Here is a 16,269-nt window from a genome sequence, read left to right as displayed (position 1 = left end):
TATCACTTTTTGTACTTAAAAAATAAAAAGAGGAAATGGTTCCGAGATGCTGTCTGCAAGGCCTAGAACTAGTGGCAAGATAGAGGAAGTTAAGCTCACTTTTAAAGCTAAGTCAGCTGGGCCTTTGCCTGGAAAAAGTGTGTTTTAAAAACTTGTTTCTTGGAGATCAGAAAACAGCATTGGTGCCTTTTTGAAGGATGCAGAGCTTATAATATTGCATTCTGCCAGGAGTTGAGTTTTTAGGTAGTATTTTTAGTTGATATTTTTTTTTATTTTTAGAAAGATAAAATTTTCCAGATCTTGCTTGTTCTTTTAATATCTAGTATCTAAACATTTTATGTAACATTAATACAATTCAGGACAATAGATCAGTAGAAATTTAAAATACTACTTTTCTGTCTATAAAATAGAATGTCTGAAGTTATATTCAACCATGCTACTTAGAGGACCAACTCACTTTCTCTTGTATTAATGCCTCTTTAAGAGGAGCAAACCTGCATGAGCAAACAGAGTAGGATTTTTTGTTTACTTGTTTCTGTAGAGGAAATCAAGAGGCAGTTTTCCTTTAGACTTGCTGCCTTTTCAGTTGGGTTCATGTCATCATTTGACACCTGTTAGTACCCATTATACCATGACCTAGAAATCCTTACTTTTGGCGGCTCTTGAATTCCACCTGCTGAGTGTTTAATTAAATTGATTTGTTTCTAAAGTAATGATACTGTTTAACTGCTCTGTGCACACACCCGTCACTGACTTGTGCCTTCTTCCAGTTGCTGCAGTACTTGGAGGCTGTGATTATTTTGGTTTGATGTAGGACGTTGTGCCAGCCCAGCAAAGCTAGGCCTCTGCATGTTAAGACATATTAAGGTCATGTTGTTTTTTGCACATGGATACAGAAGATCAGTAATGTTCTGAAAAAAAAGTAATCGTGGGCTGCTGAATTGTTTTGAAGTACACATAAAGTAGAAATAAAAGCTGTCTCTTTGGGGTGAAACGAAGAATTGTATTAAATTGGTGTAGAATGAAATGGATGCAGTGATCTCTGATGTATCTATTATAGCACAGCAGCCAGAAACAACCTCTCTACTGAGGAACTCGTCACCACCTTGGGCAGTGGTGTCAGCACTCTGCCAAAACACGCGGTTCAAGTTATTCGTCACGTGTGGAATGAGCAGGGCAAAGCCATTGCTGTGTCAGAAGATGCAAGAAATACGGCCACAGTGGGGCAGGTAACTGAAGGATAAAGTGCAGCTGAGCTGATGGTGAACATTTCAGAAATGTCAGTGTCTCACTGTGTGTGTTGTCAGGCAGGCAGAGGTAGATAGGCTGCTGAAAGCTTTCCTTCCTGTGTGCACATTTACCTGTTGCCAAATACCTACTCAGATAAAGCAGCATATACAATAAAGGTTGTCTGCATGCTGAACAGTTTTCTATTAGTATTGTTTGGATGATAAAGTCACATTTTCTACCTTTTTAAAAATTCATGTTTTGTAATACTCTTAGGGAAGATGAATGGCAGTCAGTCTGGCAGACTATTGCATTGGCTCATTATATAAATCTGTTTTAAGTGTAAATTGTTCTTTAAAGTTGTTAACACCAGCACTTGACTGCTAATTCTTTGTGTCCCTTAAATTTAAACATTATTTTTAAAGATGCTTTCTGTCAGTTTCCAGCATTCCCTTTTTGCTTGAAAAAGTAGCAATCTGTTTATGTTTTAAGATTTTTTTTTTCTGACAGCAGTTTAAAAGAGTATAGAATTAGGAATGGACAATCTTTTTCGGAGGCTTGATATGAACTTCTAAAGGCTCTTCTTCATGACAGGCTAAAAATTATAACTTACTTGTCTGAAATGTATCTGTTATATACTTTTATTTATCTAAAATATAATTATGACATGCCATAATTTTTGTCTGTATTGCTATTCTGAATTATTTGGTTTAGACTTAGAAACTTCTGATTTAGAAGCTTCTAAAAAGAAGAAAACACGACAAAACCCCGCATGCCTGATATACAAACTGGGTCAACTCTGTGGCTTATGCTCCTCTTAGTAGAATTTTAAGAGTGTACTTGCCTGTTGATTGTACTTGAATAAGGAAAACAGATAAAGTGAAATAACTTATTAAATTACTTATTTATTCACCATTCAAGGGAAGGGCAGATGATTTGTAGTCACAATAATACCTAAATGTTTATGTTTGTTTTCTATTTGGATAAGATCTCTAGATGTCCTGTATTGTCTGTGAACTGTCCCTCCAAGTGAATAGCCATGGGGGGTAGATCTCTGTCTGTGACACTATTTCCAATGATTTTCATCCTTGTAGTTTGTAGATATGAAATGGAAACTGGGAGTTGCGATGAGCTCTGACACCTGCAGGGCTCTGAAGTACCCGTATGTCACAGTGACACTAACAGTGGCAGACCCTTCAGGACAAATAACAGACAAGTCTTTTGAAATGACGATCCCACAGTTCAAGGTCTGTCGTGAGTGTTACTTGAATGTTCAGTCTCCTAAAAACAGCAGTGCCACTGTTGGGAGGGTCAGCTGTATACCCTGATGCATATGTTTGTTTACTCGTACAGTTATGCAAAGAGGAAGCATTAAATAACTGTTTAAAACACCAAATACTTACTTCATAGTATTTAGTTCTACCTCATTTAGCTGAAAATTTAGTTAATTTAGCAGTAATTGATCATTTCTCTTACAAATAAACTAACATCCAAAGACATAAAATCTTTCAGAGCTTGCCAACTATCATTCTGCCTTATTAAAAGTTCATAGAATGTTTTTTGATCTACGGAGCTGTTCTCCAGCCTCAAAATCTAAAACTTGGCTTAAGCCTAACAATTGCTAATGATTAGGAATGGAAATCAGTCTGTTTTATCACCACTGACTCTTAATTGCTGTGTTTCCATCTATGAATTTATGTAACTTTAGTTTTGCATAAACATGTCCCTTGTATTGTCATTCCTATTTAAAGGGTCAATATATCACCTAGAATATCATTCAAACTTAAATAGATTCTTGGAATTTGATTGACAGAAATTTGAGAAGGATATTCTGAATCCTTGGGTGTTGTGAAATGTTGTATTTATTCTGGTTGAAGCCTTTTTTAATAATTTTTGTTCAGCTACTTCAGGAAATGAATGCTACATTTGAAAACTCTAGATTATTTCAGTTGGGAATAGAAACATTTGTGTGAGAAAGTGGGTTTCTTATTATTTTTTATGGCTTGGGAGCTACTTTGTATTTCTTCTTTTGTAGCATCTTTTTGCTATTAATAGGCAAGCCCATGCTAATAAGGCATCACCTTTGTAGGTTTCATAGTTAATGTGTTCAAATGCCAACCAACCCACAGAAAGAAAAGCAGCTATTTTCAGTTCAAGCTGCACATTGAAAGTGAGAAATATGGACAGTATTTTTTGTCTAACACGCTCGTTTGAACTGAAGTTTGAGCTGTTCTTTGAGCAACTGAAATTTGTTCCAATTCTTGCTTTTTAGAACTTCTTCAGACAGTTCAAGGAAATGGCATCTGTTCTTGAAACAGTTTGAAGGGAACTTTTATTTCCAGTGACATGTTGGAGGAAGAGCAAGTAAACTTTCCGTTCTGCATAGGGAATAAAGTGCCATTGTTCAGCAAGGTATGTATCTTTGTCTTCTTGACAGGAGTTGATCAGCATCAGCCTTGCATTGCTGTGAAGATTTCTTCACTTTTGATTACTTGAAGTCAACTCTGCAGTGTTTGTGGAATCATGTCCAGCTTTGCTCATCTTGGTAGACAGAAGATGAGGATGTGTATGGAGAAACATCTCTGTAGACTTCCTAATACCCGCATAAGAAACTGCACACTTTATTCTGTAGTGCATAAAGACACCTGAAAATGTTGACTAGGAAGATACTGAGAAATGTAAATCCCATGTTAATATTTTTATCTGTAAAATTAGGATGGGCTTGGACTCAACAGTAGTATTACATAAAAGGAGAATATGAAGTTACAAGCATACATCTACTCTTGAAGAATAGCATTGTCAGGTAGTTGATTGCAGCTATTTGCAGATCTGGCTTCCAGTCTTAATAACTGGAGACTGTACTTGTCCTAACAGCTTGCTGATTTCAAATATTTATTTCCCACCACCTAGGCTTATAAAGACTGAATTAATGCATTAAGTTTTTTCAGAGACCCAAAATTCTCTCAAATGAAGCCCAGAGGCTAATTTTACATGAAGGTAGAAAGGCAAATTAATTCAAAAGTATTTTAATGGGTTTCTGTTTTTTCATGTCATCCATTGTTAATCTGTAGCATTCTGCTTGATGTTTTGGTCAGCAGTCTTCTTTCTAATTAAATTAAAATATTGATTTAGTTACCTCACTTCAACCTCTGAACTAGAAAAGTCAAGAGAAAACTTGAAAATTCAGTCTGGAGAGGTAGCCAAGCACATCAGAGAAAGGACCACACTAAAAGACTTCTTTGTGTGTTGCATTGTAACAGGCATCCACTGGACTGTGTTCTGCATGCTTGCCCTAAGAAGGTGTCCTAACCAACAAAATTTTGACTTTGATATTGAAGAATATGGGCATTTCTAAAGGGGAGTGTTTAATCTAATGCATTTGCATGCTTGCCTCTTAATTTTTTTCCTTGAATATTCCATAAAACAAAACACACTGCAAATATTGTGGGATGTAATGAAAGCAATACTGTTGCATCTCCAGATGTGCTGGTGGTGTAATAGAACAAGTAAATCTGAGGAGAGATAATTCACACTGATAAGCAAATTGAAGTTGCTGCTTCAACTTTGGGCTGGCGGGGACTGAGTACCAGTTTTGCTGGGACAGATTCTCAAATGATTTCAGGCCCACTTAAAATTTGAACATCTACTCTACCTTTCTAAGTCAAATCTGTTTTTTAAATTAACATTTTTAAGAGCTGGCTGAAAGTCATTGATACAGGTTATGGCTGCCTTTTTGTGCTATGAAAATAAACTGCAGCACATCGTGCATGCTGCATATGCTACAATCCTTTCAGGAATGCCCATATTTTAGGCATTATGAATGATGCTTAAAAACAGTACTTGGAATTTATTAGAAGCCCAAATAAGTGAAAAGTGTTGGCTTTGACAAAAGTTTTTGGCCATGACCATGGATCTGGATAATACTTTGTTTATGCTGGTTGAAGTCAGTTGTCTGCTTTGTGGCTGGGGAGAGCAGATTGGTCTTTTCTGGGACCCTCTTGGTATAGTGTCACAAAATGCTCTTGGGAGCACACTCCGTGTTTGCCTCTTCCCTTGTCTCTCTGTAAGGGCTCAGGGCTGAAGGATAGAGCAAACAAATGTGTATGGAAAAGTGATGTGAGCAGCTGATTTCTTTTGTTGTTGTGTTTTACTTTGCAGAAGTTGAAGTGTAAGGCTGCTATAACTGGAAAACATTGTCATGCTTTGGCCTAGTGAATTAATTGTTTTACATCAATGCAAGAGTTCCAGAAAAAAATAAGGTTGTCTTTTTTTTTTTAGTAAAGCTGGAGCCTTACAAATAACTTCCTCTGTGTTCTAATGCACATAAATTCTTCATTTAGTGGGAAATACTTGTGCCTTCATTGGAACTGCATGGAAAAGAAGATTTAGTTAATCATGTCTTAACAATTTAGTAGCTGTTGGAAGGTAATGAGGAAGGTTAGCATTACCAGTTAGTATTTTTGCTTGCTCCATCAGCAAGAGGAGAAAGTTGTCAGCCTTTGTAAAGACTTTTATTTTGTCAAGTCAGATATTCTAGAAGTATTGATGAATATTTTTTTAAATGTCCCTGAATTCCAGCATGTTGTAATTCTGGCTGGAAGATGCTTGGACATGTATACTGTACTAATTTACTATCTTGAGCATTTTCAGAGTTACGATTTAAAGTTGGCTGTGTACTCAAACTCTTGAAATGTGTCCTGATCACTATCAGCAGGAGTTCCTCTACTGAGTAATGGAAGAATTAAGTATTTTATTAAAAGGAAACCAAACAAACATACGTTTTAAGGGTAGCAATACTAATATGTCCAAACAAGCTGGTGATTTGTTTGTCTATATGTGCAGAATCCAGATCTTTTCAAAGAAAATCAGGAGTCCTTGTGTGTTCCTAATTCTAATTGTTGATTAATATAAATTGTATAACATGAATATTTTTGTAAATCCACAGACAGTGATTAAACATGTAGGTAATAAAGACAAAGCTGGTCTGTGTTTTGTTTTAAGCCTACCACATGGAAGTCTGTCTTTTAAATACTGCAATGAGTAAATTTTAGGACTAGACAATGACTAAATTTCTTTCCTTACTAAATTGGGATGAAGATCAGACATATGGAGTCTCTCTGTGATGGGGTACCAAGGAGTTAATGGGTAACTGCAGGCTGCAAGGACTCTTTTTATCAATTACTGAAAGCTAGACAAAATGTTGTATTGAACCAGGAAAAGACAGAGGACATGTGAGATAAATGAAGTTCTGCAGGAAATTACATTCAAGTGATTTTCTTTCCTTAACTGTATGTAGGAGACAAGTAAACATTTTATTTTTTCCAACATTTGCCTACAACAGAGCAGGAGGAAGGAAGGGGGGGTGGGGTCTTGCACAGTCAAAAAATTCAGGGGAGGGAATAATGAAGGAATGGCCTAGACATGACTGTTGTCTTCATTACATGACTTTTTTTTTTTTTCCATACAGTTCAAACACATCTGCACACTTGCAGAAAGCTATTTTTTAGAAAGCTCCACAGAAGGAGTGCACAAATGGCTGAACTATGTCTGTGCATTAGTGTTTCATATATTTAGCTTCTGCACACTTAGGCCAAGTAAAAGCATGTGTCTGTTTCTACTTCTGTAAAATTGTACTGCCTTTCTTTAACCACATTTTGACCTTCCTGTTCATTGTGAGCCCACCCTCTTTATTTTTTACCTTTCCCCTTTTAAGCCTTTGCACTCTATTTGAACACTTGAAGACACGTTGCCTTGGATGAATTAAAAACAAAGGTGATAAATTGGGGGAAGAATATTTCTTTTTCCTGTTTGCTCTGTTTGAGTGTTTTATTACCCTCTTGGCTGTAGGTGTAATGAGAGGGTAATTTCCACTCCTTTGCAGAGGCATGCAGGGTGGTTCTGTTAAGACCTTGTAGGTACTAGAATAACACAAAAACATTTGTTGAGTCATTTTGCTCTACTTGCAGAGAAAAAAAATGCCATATCTGAAAAACCTCTACTAATGGCTGGGGACTGTGGGGGGCAGGGGGAAACAGTTAAAACTGAGCAGTTTCTGGTCCTCTCCAAGATTCTGTGGTTGATCATGGTACAGCTACATACCTGTTGGTTGGGCTGATAACTTGCTGGGCATTCACTTCATTTGAAAGCTGGATTGGTGCAGGTCAGTACCTGGCCTGAGTGCCTTGACCTCAGCTTTCCTGGTATGCTGTTCCAGTGCTTCCTTCCTGAGGCTCAGCCAGCTCATAACTGGCTTTGCTTGTCACTGTGAAATTTTGGCCAAATACTTCATTTACTTTTGCTTTTATTGCACAGTGTCCATACTCACTCATACAGATCTGCTCTTGGCTCTTCAGCGTATGAGGTGCTGTGGTTTAACCCCACCTGGCAGCCAAGCACCCCACAGCTGCTGGCTCAGTCCCCCTGCTGAGGATGACGGGGCAATTGGGAGGGTAAAAGAGGGAAAACTCATGGGTTGAGATAAAGACAGTCCAATAGGTAAAGCAGAAGCTGCACAGGCAAGCAAAGCAGACCAAGGAATTCATTCCCCACTTGCCAAGTACAGGCAGGTGTTCAGCCATCCCCAGGGACGCAGGTCTCATCTTGTGTAGTGGTTACTTGGGAGGACAAACACCATCACTCCAACTGTTCCCCCCTTTTTCCCCCACTTTATAGACTGAGCATGATGTCATGTGGTATTGGATGTCCCTTGGGTCAGTTGGGATCAGCTGTCCCAAGTGTCCCCTCCTAACTACTTGTGCACCCCCAGCCCCCTCACTGGTGGGGTGGTGTGAGAAGCAGAAAAGGTCTTGGCTCTGTGTAAGCACTGCTCAGCAACAAAAAAAACCATCTCTACTATTAACAATGTTTCCAGTACAAATCCAAACCAGCCCCCTACCAGGAATTATTCCCTAGCTAATACCAGCACAAGTAAGAAGGATGATACTCAGCATTCCTCATACCCAGTCCTGGGTGCTTAGAAAGACTTCCTGATTCTTGTTTCCAAGGCTTTTCTGAGAGAAGGTGGAGAAATTACATGGCATTTAGTTGAGTTACTGGGATATATCTCTTAATTATGTATGACTTTGTGTCATTGAGAAAATAAGGAAGCTGAGATGGCTGATCTTTTCCATGAAGGAAGGCTAATTTTAGTATTTCTGGGTTTTCTCTTCCCTAAACTGCATTTACCTGCTGTGGCTAATTACAAAGCTACCCTACTTCGAGAGCCTTTTGTGTAAGTACTATAGTTTCCAAATATTCTGTCAGTGTTTTATGTTACAAATATTGTTACATTTATATAAATTGGAAGTTTCAATGTTAGTTTTGCACTTCACGTAATGAGCTTTGGAAAAGTAAGGAAAATTTATTATTTCATACAATAAGTCTGTGCTAGATAATAATTCCAGAGCACTTTGTCCCAGCATCAGTCACCAGGTGGCACTGCCACATACAGTCTCGCCTCACAGCAATCCTTTGGCAGCACGTCTGGCTATGGGATAAGGACCTCTGGCTTCTTCCTCTCTGTAGTTTGATCTGGAACTATAAATTCATGTCGCCATAACTTCCATCCCACTTCTTACATTGTAGAGAAACAAACTAACTTCTTTTTTAATTAGCAAGATGAGCACAAAGATTTCCAGTTAAATAACATTCAGCATTTTAATGATAACAGAATACATATGATACACTGAATATTTGCAGCAGTTTACATCTGTAACTTAATTATACTAACATTTTTGCATTATTACTTGGTCTTCAAATAGTATCATATTGCATTTGGGGACTGTTCTCATTTTACTCTTTTCCCTGTTTATAGATCTCTCAAGGAGATTTTTCTAGATCTGTATCTTAACAATAGAAAAAGCATTTGCTTTTCTCTGTCTAAGGTTTTCATGTTGTTTGACCACTCTAAAATTATTCTTCCACTTTTCTGTTATGCACCCAGGCCACTTTCAGTGGTATTCCTAAATGTGGCACAGATACACTGATAAAGTGATCAGTGTATTTGTGCTCCGTTTAGGAATTCCACTGAAAGTCACCTGGGTGCTGAATTCCCCTGTGAATTGCCTCTGAATCTGAAAAGTCATTTTCAGATGTTCTTGGTATTTTTGAAGCTGAAAAGAATTTTTCTGTTCCCCATGAATGTCATCACTGCTGAGTCTTTGTCAGTTTACAGGTGTTTTTTTAAAAAATATTCATCTTGGAGCGTGCCCAAATGAAAGCAAGACAGGCTTCCTTCCCAGTGATGCTTGTGAGCAGGGAAGTCCTGGATGCTGCAACCAGACATGAAGCTTGAGAATGGTACTGGAGTTTACATTTAAAATGAGGACTGTAAGTGCATGTCTGGCATGAATCCCTGGTGTGCTGTGCCATGCTGCTTCTCACAGTTGGGAATGTGGGGAGATGAGAGATACTCAGCAGCCAACAGAGTCAAGACAACAGATGTCGATTTACCTAGGAGAGAGTCAAGGACGATGAAAAAGAGGATTAAGGAATTCCCATCTGTTCTTTTTTTTTAATGTTAGCAGCTACACTGGCACCATTCTTGGTATTGTGTTGGGCCTACTCGTGCCCTGCTGTTCATGCTAAGTTGTATCTTCTTTTACCACACATATAGTAGGAAGTGGAGAAGCTGCAATAATACTTCAATAATGGTACACTTGAAGTCGTAATGGTATTTGCATTTTCCTCTTGAAGAGACATAATTTGTGCCCTTTGGAGTACTCTTGCCTTCCAAAGCATCTCTTCCATGTTATTTCTGCACTCTACTCCAGATTTGCTAACCTTTCTAGCCTGTGGTTCATCCTTAGTAATAATATATTTGTGAAATAATATCAATATGTTCCTTTTAGCTTTGGCAATAACAAGAAATTCTGTCTTAGTTTCCATTGCTAGAGAATTGGAGTGAACCAGGATCCCTTCCATATCACAAATGAGGTAGATGTAGCAGGCATTGTTAAGGATAGAGAAGAAGATTCCAGCAGTTGCAGTACTTCATGTCTTCCTCCTTTTTTGTATGTTATTGTTACTGCAGTGGCTGGGGAGTAGTAGAGAAGTAAATGGCTCCTTTTTTACAAAAGAAATAACAGGGAATATTGCAGAAGTTGCTCTATTTCCTGCAATAACTAGCTTTGCAGCTGATCTGAGCTGCTGACAGTTACCAAACTTAGTATTACTTCAACAACAGGGATTCTAGTGAGCTGATGTGATGCAGTTTGGGAGGACAGGGCCCTATTAAAAAAAAACAAAACCAAAAAACCCAACAAATTTCAAATACTTCTTCATGGAAAGATGCTGTGATCACACAGGACTCCAGATTAAAATTTAGTTTTAAGTAAAATGCATTGTGGTTCTTCACTGGATTCAAAGTCTTCTGTGCTGGAAAGTTAATGGATGATTGTGATATGAAAAAATGACTTAAGTAAAAATCTTTCCCCAATCAAATTTATCTTTGAAGAGAAATATAATAATTCAATGAATTGTCTCTCTTAATAAGTGCTACATTAAATTGAATAATAATACACTGAACACAGACATAAAATGTGCCAGGTTGCTTTAAGTTCTAGAGATGTTTATAAAATTTCTAGCTAGGGATTATTTTCTTATGAACTTTGCTCATTCCAGTTCCCCTAAATCTGTTTTGGAGTGGGTCTTGTTGGCAGAACAAATTCAATCTGTCATTTTGATCAAAAAAGATTAGTACCATTTAAGAAGAAAACACTAAAACCAACCCACCTCTTATCAGATTAATTTTTCATCATTTTTATTGTTTACAAATTGCAGCAATTGTCCTCCGCTATTGACATATCTGTGCAAGACCAATATGTCTTGCTCAAAACTTGGGCATTGCATTTTAAACTATTGTAACCTTTATAGATCCTGCAAAATATACAATTTTCATTATTTCTAGTAAGGTTTTTTATGTACTTTAAAAGAAGAGGTATCAGAGTTTCTCTAGCAGCTAAAGCTTAAAGCCCTGGTAATATGTCCAGTCTACTGAATTTTCTAGTACTTAAATTGTATTTCCAGAAGTTATTTCATTACAGTCTTCAAATAAGACCAGGTAGTTTAAATTAATTACATGTTTTTTAAAGTAAAAATGCCTATATCTCAGATGTGAAAAAAGGTGATCTGAAAGTAAAATAAAATATGACTAGTTTAAACTAAAACAATAAAGTAAATATGGAAATGGACCTTGAATTCCCAGACAGTTAAGTGACATCATTCTTAGAAAAGCAATTGAATCAGAAGCAATTCTAGCTTCAGGGCGTATTACTGAAATAATAGTCCAAGGTGACTGAAGTTATGCATAAATTATGGGAGTGTAAAGTCAAGCCTACAGCTCCTCTAATAACTTAATATTTTTTCTGCAATTAAAATTGTGGCTAGAAAGCTTAAGGGGATGGATAATTACTAGCAATTAACAGTCTGATCATGTGAGATATTGAGGTCTCTTTGCTGCTTAAGTTACTGATCATGTGAGATATTGAGGTCTCTGCTGCTTAAGTTACTGAGAGCTGTGGTTGCTTACCATTTTGCAGGTCTAAATCCTTTAACACTGACTATGAAGACCCAGATATGATTATGAAATGGCTGCTGTGGTGCCATGTGCAGAAAAAGCATATATTATCAAGGCACGGTCTTGGAGAACTAAACATATTTCCTCTAATAAACAGAAAGAAAATACATTCTCCATTTTATTTGGAAAAATAACTTTACATGTAGTACTCCATTGACAAGCATATAAAATCCAAAATGTTCAGAGGCATTTACATTTAGTTACCTTTATCTTGTTTTGGTCACTTCAATAATATCCCTTACTTTAAGAGGTTTTGCATCTTATGTATATGTCTGGAACAAAAAACAATTGCAAGTTATCAACAATTCTGAAAAGTCCGATTGGGTCTGTGGTTGGTTTCACTTGCACCATGTACTATGGCAATTATTGGCCATAGTACTTTATGTACTTCAGATCTTCCAATAGAGCGCTCCCTTTGGATTTTACAGTTTGTTTCAAGAAGCTTGGCCAAGGCTAATGATAATAATAAAAGGAATTGTTAAAAAAAACTCCTCATCAGTGACTTTGTCTGTCATGTCTCTGGCAGGGGTGCTGCATTTACTCTTCTCTTATGGATGATCTGGGGTGAAACTGTTCTTTCATCACAAACAGACGTGTGGTTGTGTTCAAGGGTCCCAGGATGAGGGAGGAGATGAGAATCTTGACACTATGTTTCAGAAGGCTGATTTATTATATTACTATATTGTATTATATTAAAATGCTATACTAAAACTATACTAAAAAGAATAGAGAGAAAGGATCCATCAGAAGGCTGGAAAGGAAAAGGAAAGGAATCGCAATAAAATCTTGTGACTTCTCACAGCCTCGACACAGGTGGCCATCATTCGTCATCAAGTAAAAACAATTCCACATACTGGGTAAACAATTCTCCAAATCACATTCCAAAGCAGCAAAACATGGAGAAGCTGAAGCTTCCCAGCTTCTCAGAAGAAAAGATCCTAGCAAAATGATTTTTCATAAAATATGTCTGTGACAGACATGTATTTTCAAAGCTCTGTGGATAAGGACTGTGGAAAGTTGCTTTCTTCTCTGTCCCAAAGTTTTTGATTCCTATTAACTGAGCTATAAGGATTATATATTTTATGCTAATTCCTAACTGATTGTGCAAATAATTAGAGAAAGATACTTTTGTTACCATTTTAGTTTAAACACTAGAAATTACATGAGAGGCACATCAGATGTCATGGGCTAAGGAGCACTGTTCTCAATATGAGAGAAATTGGAATTTTTAACTTAAAGGTACATGAAATCTTACAACTGAAAAGAAATGAGAAAAAGGGACCAACTTTAAGAAGAAAAGTTACATAACAAAAGAGCTGACTTCCTACTGAAACACTGTTAATGAGGTGAGGGGATAAAAAGTGTAAGGCAGATTAAAGGATAAGAAATGATGAAGTAAGTGGATAAAAGTAATGGACAGCTAAAAGGGATTACTATGAAGAATTGAATCATAGAGACATAAAAAGCTGAAGCAAGACGAAAAGCATGAAAACTTTGGATTAACATCTGAGAATTTGATTTTGAATGTACTTAAAATATTAGTGGTAGCATTTATATAAATTAATTTCATCTTCTAAGGGATTTGTATAAAAAATTCAGTAATAAAAATAAATGAAGTCAAAATAACCAGATATCATACCCTGTTATGCAAATCACCCAACAGAAGGAAAAACCAAACTGCTTTACAAAACAGGCACAATGGTGACAGTTGAAGAATTTCACATTCATTTTTCACATTTTAGAATTTAATTTCTACCTGATCATTTGCAGTAATTGAACTGCAACCTTATCAACTGAAAACAAAGCTCTGTAACATCTTCAAGTGAAGATTTCTTGTTCCATTTGTATGATACGAGAACATCAAGGCATCTGTAATAGCTTAAAATAATTTTTTTGCTATTTTATTGTGTTTGCATGATCATCTTCAAGTTTCCTGATTATTATTAAATATTTGTATTGCCATAGCACCTAAAAGCCTAGGTGGCTGTCTCCACAAACTGGTTTTGGTAGTTTGTATACAAACATAAACCAGAAGGGATGTAGTAGTCTCAGAGATGGTGTTGGTAAGCAGCTGCAGCTATTCAGTAAGTTGCAGCCTTCCCCTTAGGCTGCTTCATTGGAGTAATTTAATGATTATCCCATCTGAAACAATCGCAGGAGAATGTATGAGGGGGTTTTGCCACTGTTCTAGGGCAAGCCCAGTATTTAGTTCACTTCCCAGGTAGGTTAAATTGGTCTTTGTGGTCAAGTGACTGAATGGCAGCTTCACGCTCCAGATGAATCGTGTAACCAAGCGTGGCCAAAAGGGGCGAGTGGCCTCGCCGCTCCCTTCGCCCCGAGCCGGCATTCCCGCTCCCTCTGTGCCAGCAGCGCTCTCTCTGTAAGCGCTGTCACTTAAATTAGAGGCGGCTCACGGAACTGAACTGGCAGAAAAGGAGCAGCTCACTGCAGCATTAAACCAGTGCCAGCACTGCTGCCAGAAAACAAATAGCTCTTCTTCCAGGTGCACTGGTGAGTGGCTTGCAAATTGTCATTCTGCAGTGCTGTTGCGTGAAATCTTAAATATCATTCCCAGCCAAAGAGTTAATACTAACTGTGCAGAGTGAAGGAGAAGAAATTCTTGTGATCCACAAAATTTGGCCATTATACTTCTAATTATCCTGGTTGTAAAATCTACTGTACAACAGTGTAGTTCAGATGATCAAGTGGAAACAGTCAGTTTGGAAAGGCAAGTCCAGTTTGACTTGTACCACTGTGGCACATATTAAAGCTGGTTCATATTCATATGAAGATATTCAGCCTGTAGAAGACTTTACATTAGGTCCCCTGTCCTAAGGGACCTTGTAGGATGTCCCATAAGGCTTGTAGGACGCCAAGAGAAAATATATATTTGAGGTCTTACTGAACAACAATATTAAATTAAAAATTACAACTGATAAACCAGAATGCATAAACTAGATGGTTAAACTGAAAAAAAAAAAGAGCAAAATTTTTTGCTCAGGAAATGAGCAGAATGGTTTGTAACAGTATAAAAATACCGCAAATGCGACAGTTTTTGTCAGCTCAGACTACTGTGGGCTGTGACCTGAGCGCTACATGACCCTTCTCTGCACAAATAGTCATGCAGTCTCAAATTACACAGGGCAGCTCTTCAGCTCAAGCTACAGATTTTTTTATTTGTAGGCAGGGTTAAAACGGTGGCCATAACAACGTGTACAGGGAGTCACCACCTCTGCTGCTACACATTTAAGCAGGGGGGCAGTCGCTACAATTGGCAATTACCGAAAGGATACGGATGTTGCATGGCTGGCAAAGCCTTGTCCAGCTGCTTTCCCAGGTGGAGGAGACTCGTTACTAACATCTACAGTATGTGGCGGGTTTGTCGTTGAAAAGAGATGTTATCGCCATAGCGACGAGGAAAACCCCCCGATTAAAAGCTCAAGGAGGAAACACAAGCTTAGAGGGGGGAAAAAGGAGAGTTAAAATCGGCCGTAATAAAACTCTTGACCCAGCAGAGCGCGGGGGAGGCTGCCGTGGGCACGGCGGCGGTACGGCTGCTCTCCTGGCACGGGAGAACCAGCCGGGGCAGAGGCGGCCGCGGGAGCGAAGCCGCCGCAGGCGGGAGGTGCCCCGCGACTCCGCTCCTTGCCGAGACGCTTCTCCCCAGCGCCTCCCCGACTCGTCGGAATCAGAACCAACTCAGACAGCGCTCGGGAGTTTCTGCAAACGGGGCGGGCCCGGCAGCTTCCCCACCTCCTTCTCTCCGCCGTTCGGCGACCTTCCTCCCCTTGCGGATCTCCTCCTCCTGCCTCTCCCTTCACGGCCAGCCACGCTGCCAGCCGCAGGCAAAGCCCAGCACCCGCAGGGAGGCCGGCAGCACTCGGCAGAACCGAGCGGAGCGCTCGCTGTGTTTTCCTTTGGTGCCCGGCTTGGCGGGGCTGTCCCGGCGCTGAGCCGGGGGCGGCCGGGACTCGGAGCCCGCTCGGGGCGTAGCCCGGCCGCTCCGCCCCGGGGCGTGGAGGACGGGGAGGAGGAGTGGGGTGTCTCTGCCGTCCTTCCCCGCCCCGCGGGCTGACCCCGCGCGGGCAGGCAGGAGGCGGCGCGGCGGCGGGGACGTGCCCGGCGGGATGCGCGTTTAGCGGCGGCCCCGGCCGAGCGCAGGCCCCGCCGGCTGCACCTGGCGCCGGGGGAAGCGGCCGCGGAGCCCCGCGTCCTGCGCCCGACACTCGCCATGGAGAAGCCAGGGGAGGGCGAGCCGCTCTCCCACCCCCTCCAGCCTGAGCCCGAGCCGCAGTCGGCGCCGCCGGGGGAGAAGCGCTTCAGGTTGTGGTACGTGGGTTCGTCGTGCCTGGATAGGCGGACCACGCTGCCCATGCTGCCCTGGCTGGTGGCCGAGATCCGCCGCCGCGGCCAGCGGCAGGAGCCCGGCGGCGCCCCGGGCAGCGGCGTGCCGGCCCGCGAGGTGC

At 39.9% G+C, this 16,269-nt stretch overlaps 2 protein-coding genes across 4 annotated transcripts in view; both read left to right on the top strand.

The window, feature by feature from the left end:
- Window positions 1-1,095: 1,095 nt before the first annotated feature.
- COMMD6 (COMM domain containing 6) lies at window positions 1,096-12,290 on the top strand. Of its 3 annotated transcripts, XM_039714638.1 has the most exons (5): window positions 1,096-1,229; window positions 2,322-2,474; window positions 3,500-3,639; window positions 9,394-9,555; window positions 11,766-12,290. In XM_039714638.1, exons 2-3 carry the CDS (start codon window positions 2,331-2,333, stop codon window positions 3,548-3,550), a joined length of 195 nt encoding a protein of 64 aa, XP_039570572.1. In that variant the 5' UTR covers window positions 1,096-1,229; window positions 2,322-2,330; the 3' UTR covers window positions 3,551-3,639; window positions 9,394-9,555; window positions 11,766-12,290. The 3 variants fall into 3 exon arrangements, with proteins under 3 accessions (XP_039570572.1, XP_039570573.1, XP_039570571.1); XM_039714639.1 differs by lacking the exon at window positions 9,394-9,555 and having other exon boundaries at window positions 11,766-12,281; XM_039714637.1 differs by lacking the exon at window positions 11,766-12,290 and having other exon boundaries at window positions 9,394-10,518.
- Window positions 12,291-16,002: 3,712 nt separating this feature from the next.
- Window positions 16,003-16,269, top strand: part of TBC1D4 (TBC1 domain family member 4) — a 99,400-nt gene continuing 99,133 nt past the window's right edge. Inside the window, 2 exon segments of the mRNA XM_039714653.1 lie at window positions 16,003-16,267; window position 16,269. The exon segment at window position 16,269 is cut by the window's right edge and continues 216 nt beyond it. Coding sequence (XP_039570587.1) covers window positions 16,035-16,267; window position 16,269 — 234 coding nt within the window. The 5' untranslated portion in view covers window positions 16,003-16,034.

This window comes from Passer montanus, unplaced genomic scaffold, assembly GCF_014805655.1.
Source record: "Passer montanus isolate IOZ18808 unplaced genomic scaffold, ASM1480565v1 scaffold30, whole genome shotgun sequence".
NCBI classification, from domain to species: Eukaryota; Metazoa; Chordata; class Aves; order Passeriformes; family Passeridae; genus Passer; species Passer montanus.
The sequence above is the reverse complement of the archived record's forward strand: the minus strand, read 5'-3'. Positions and strand labels throughout refer to the sequence as shown.

Excerpts from the sequence above, each read along its gene's own strand:
- COMMD6 (XM_039714638.1), top strand. The coding sequence starts at position 2,331 with ATGAAATGGAAACTGGGAGTTGCGATGAGCTCTGACACCTGCAGGGCT. Across the intron at positions 2,475-3,499 it reads TGACGATCCCACAGTTCAAG|AACTTCTTCAGACAGTTCAA; the intron begins GTCTGTCGTGAG and ends CTTGCTTTTTAG.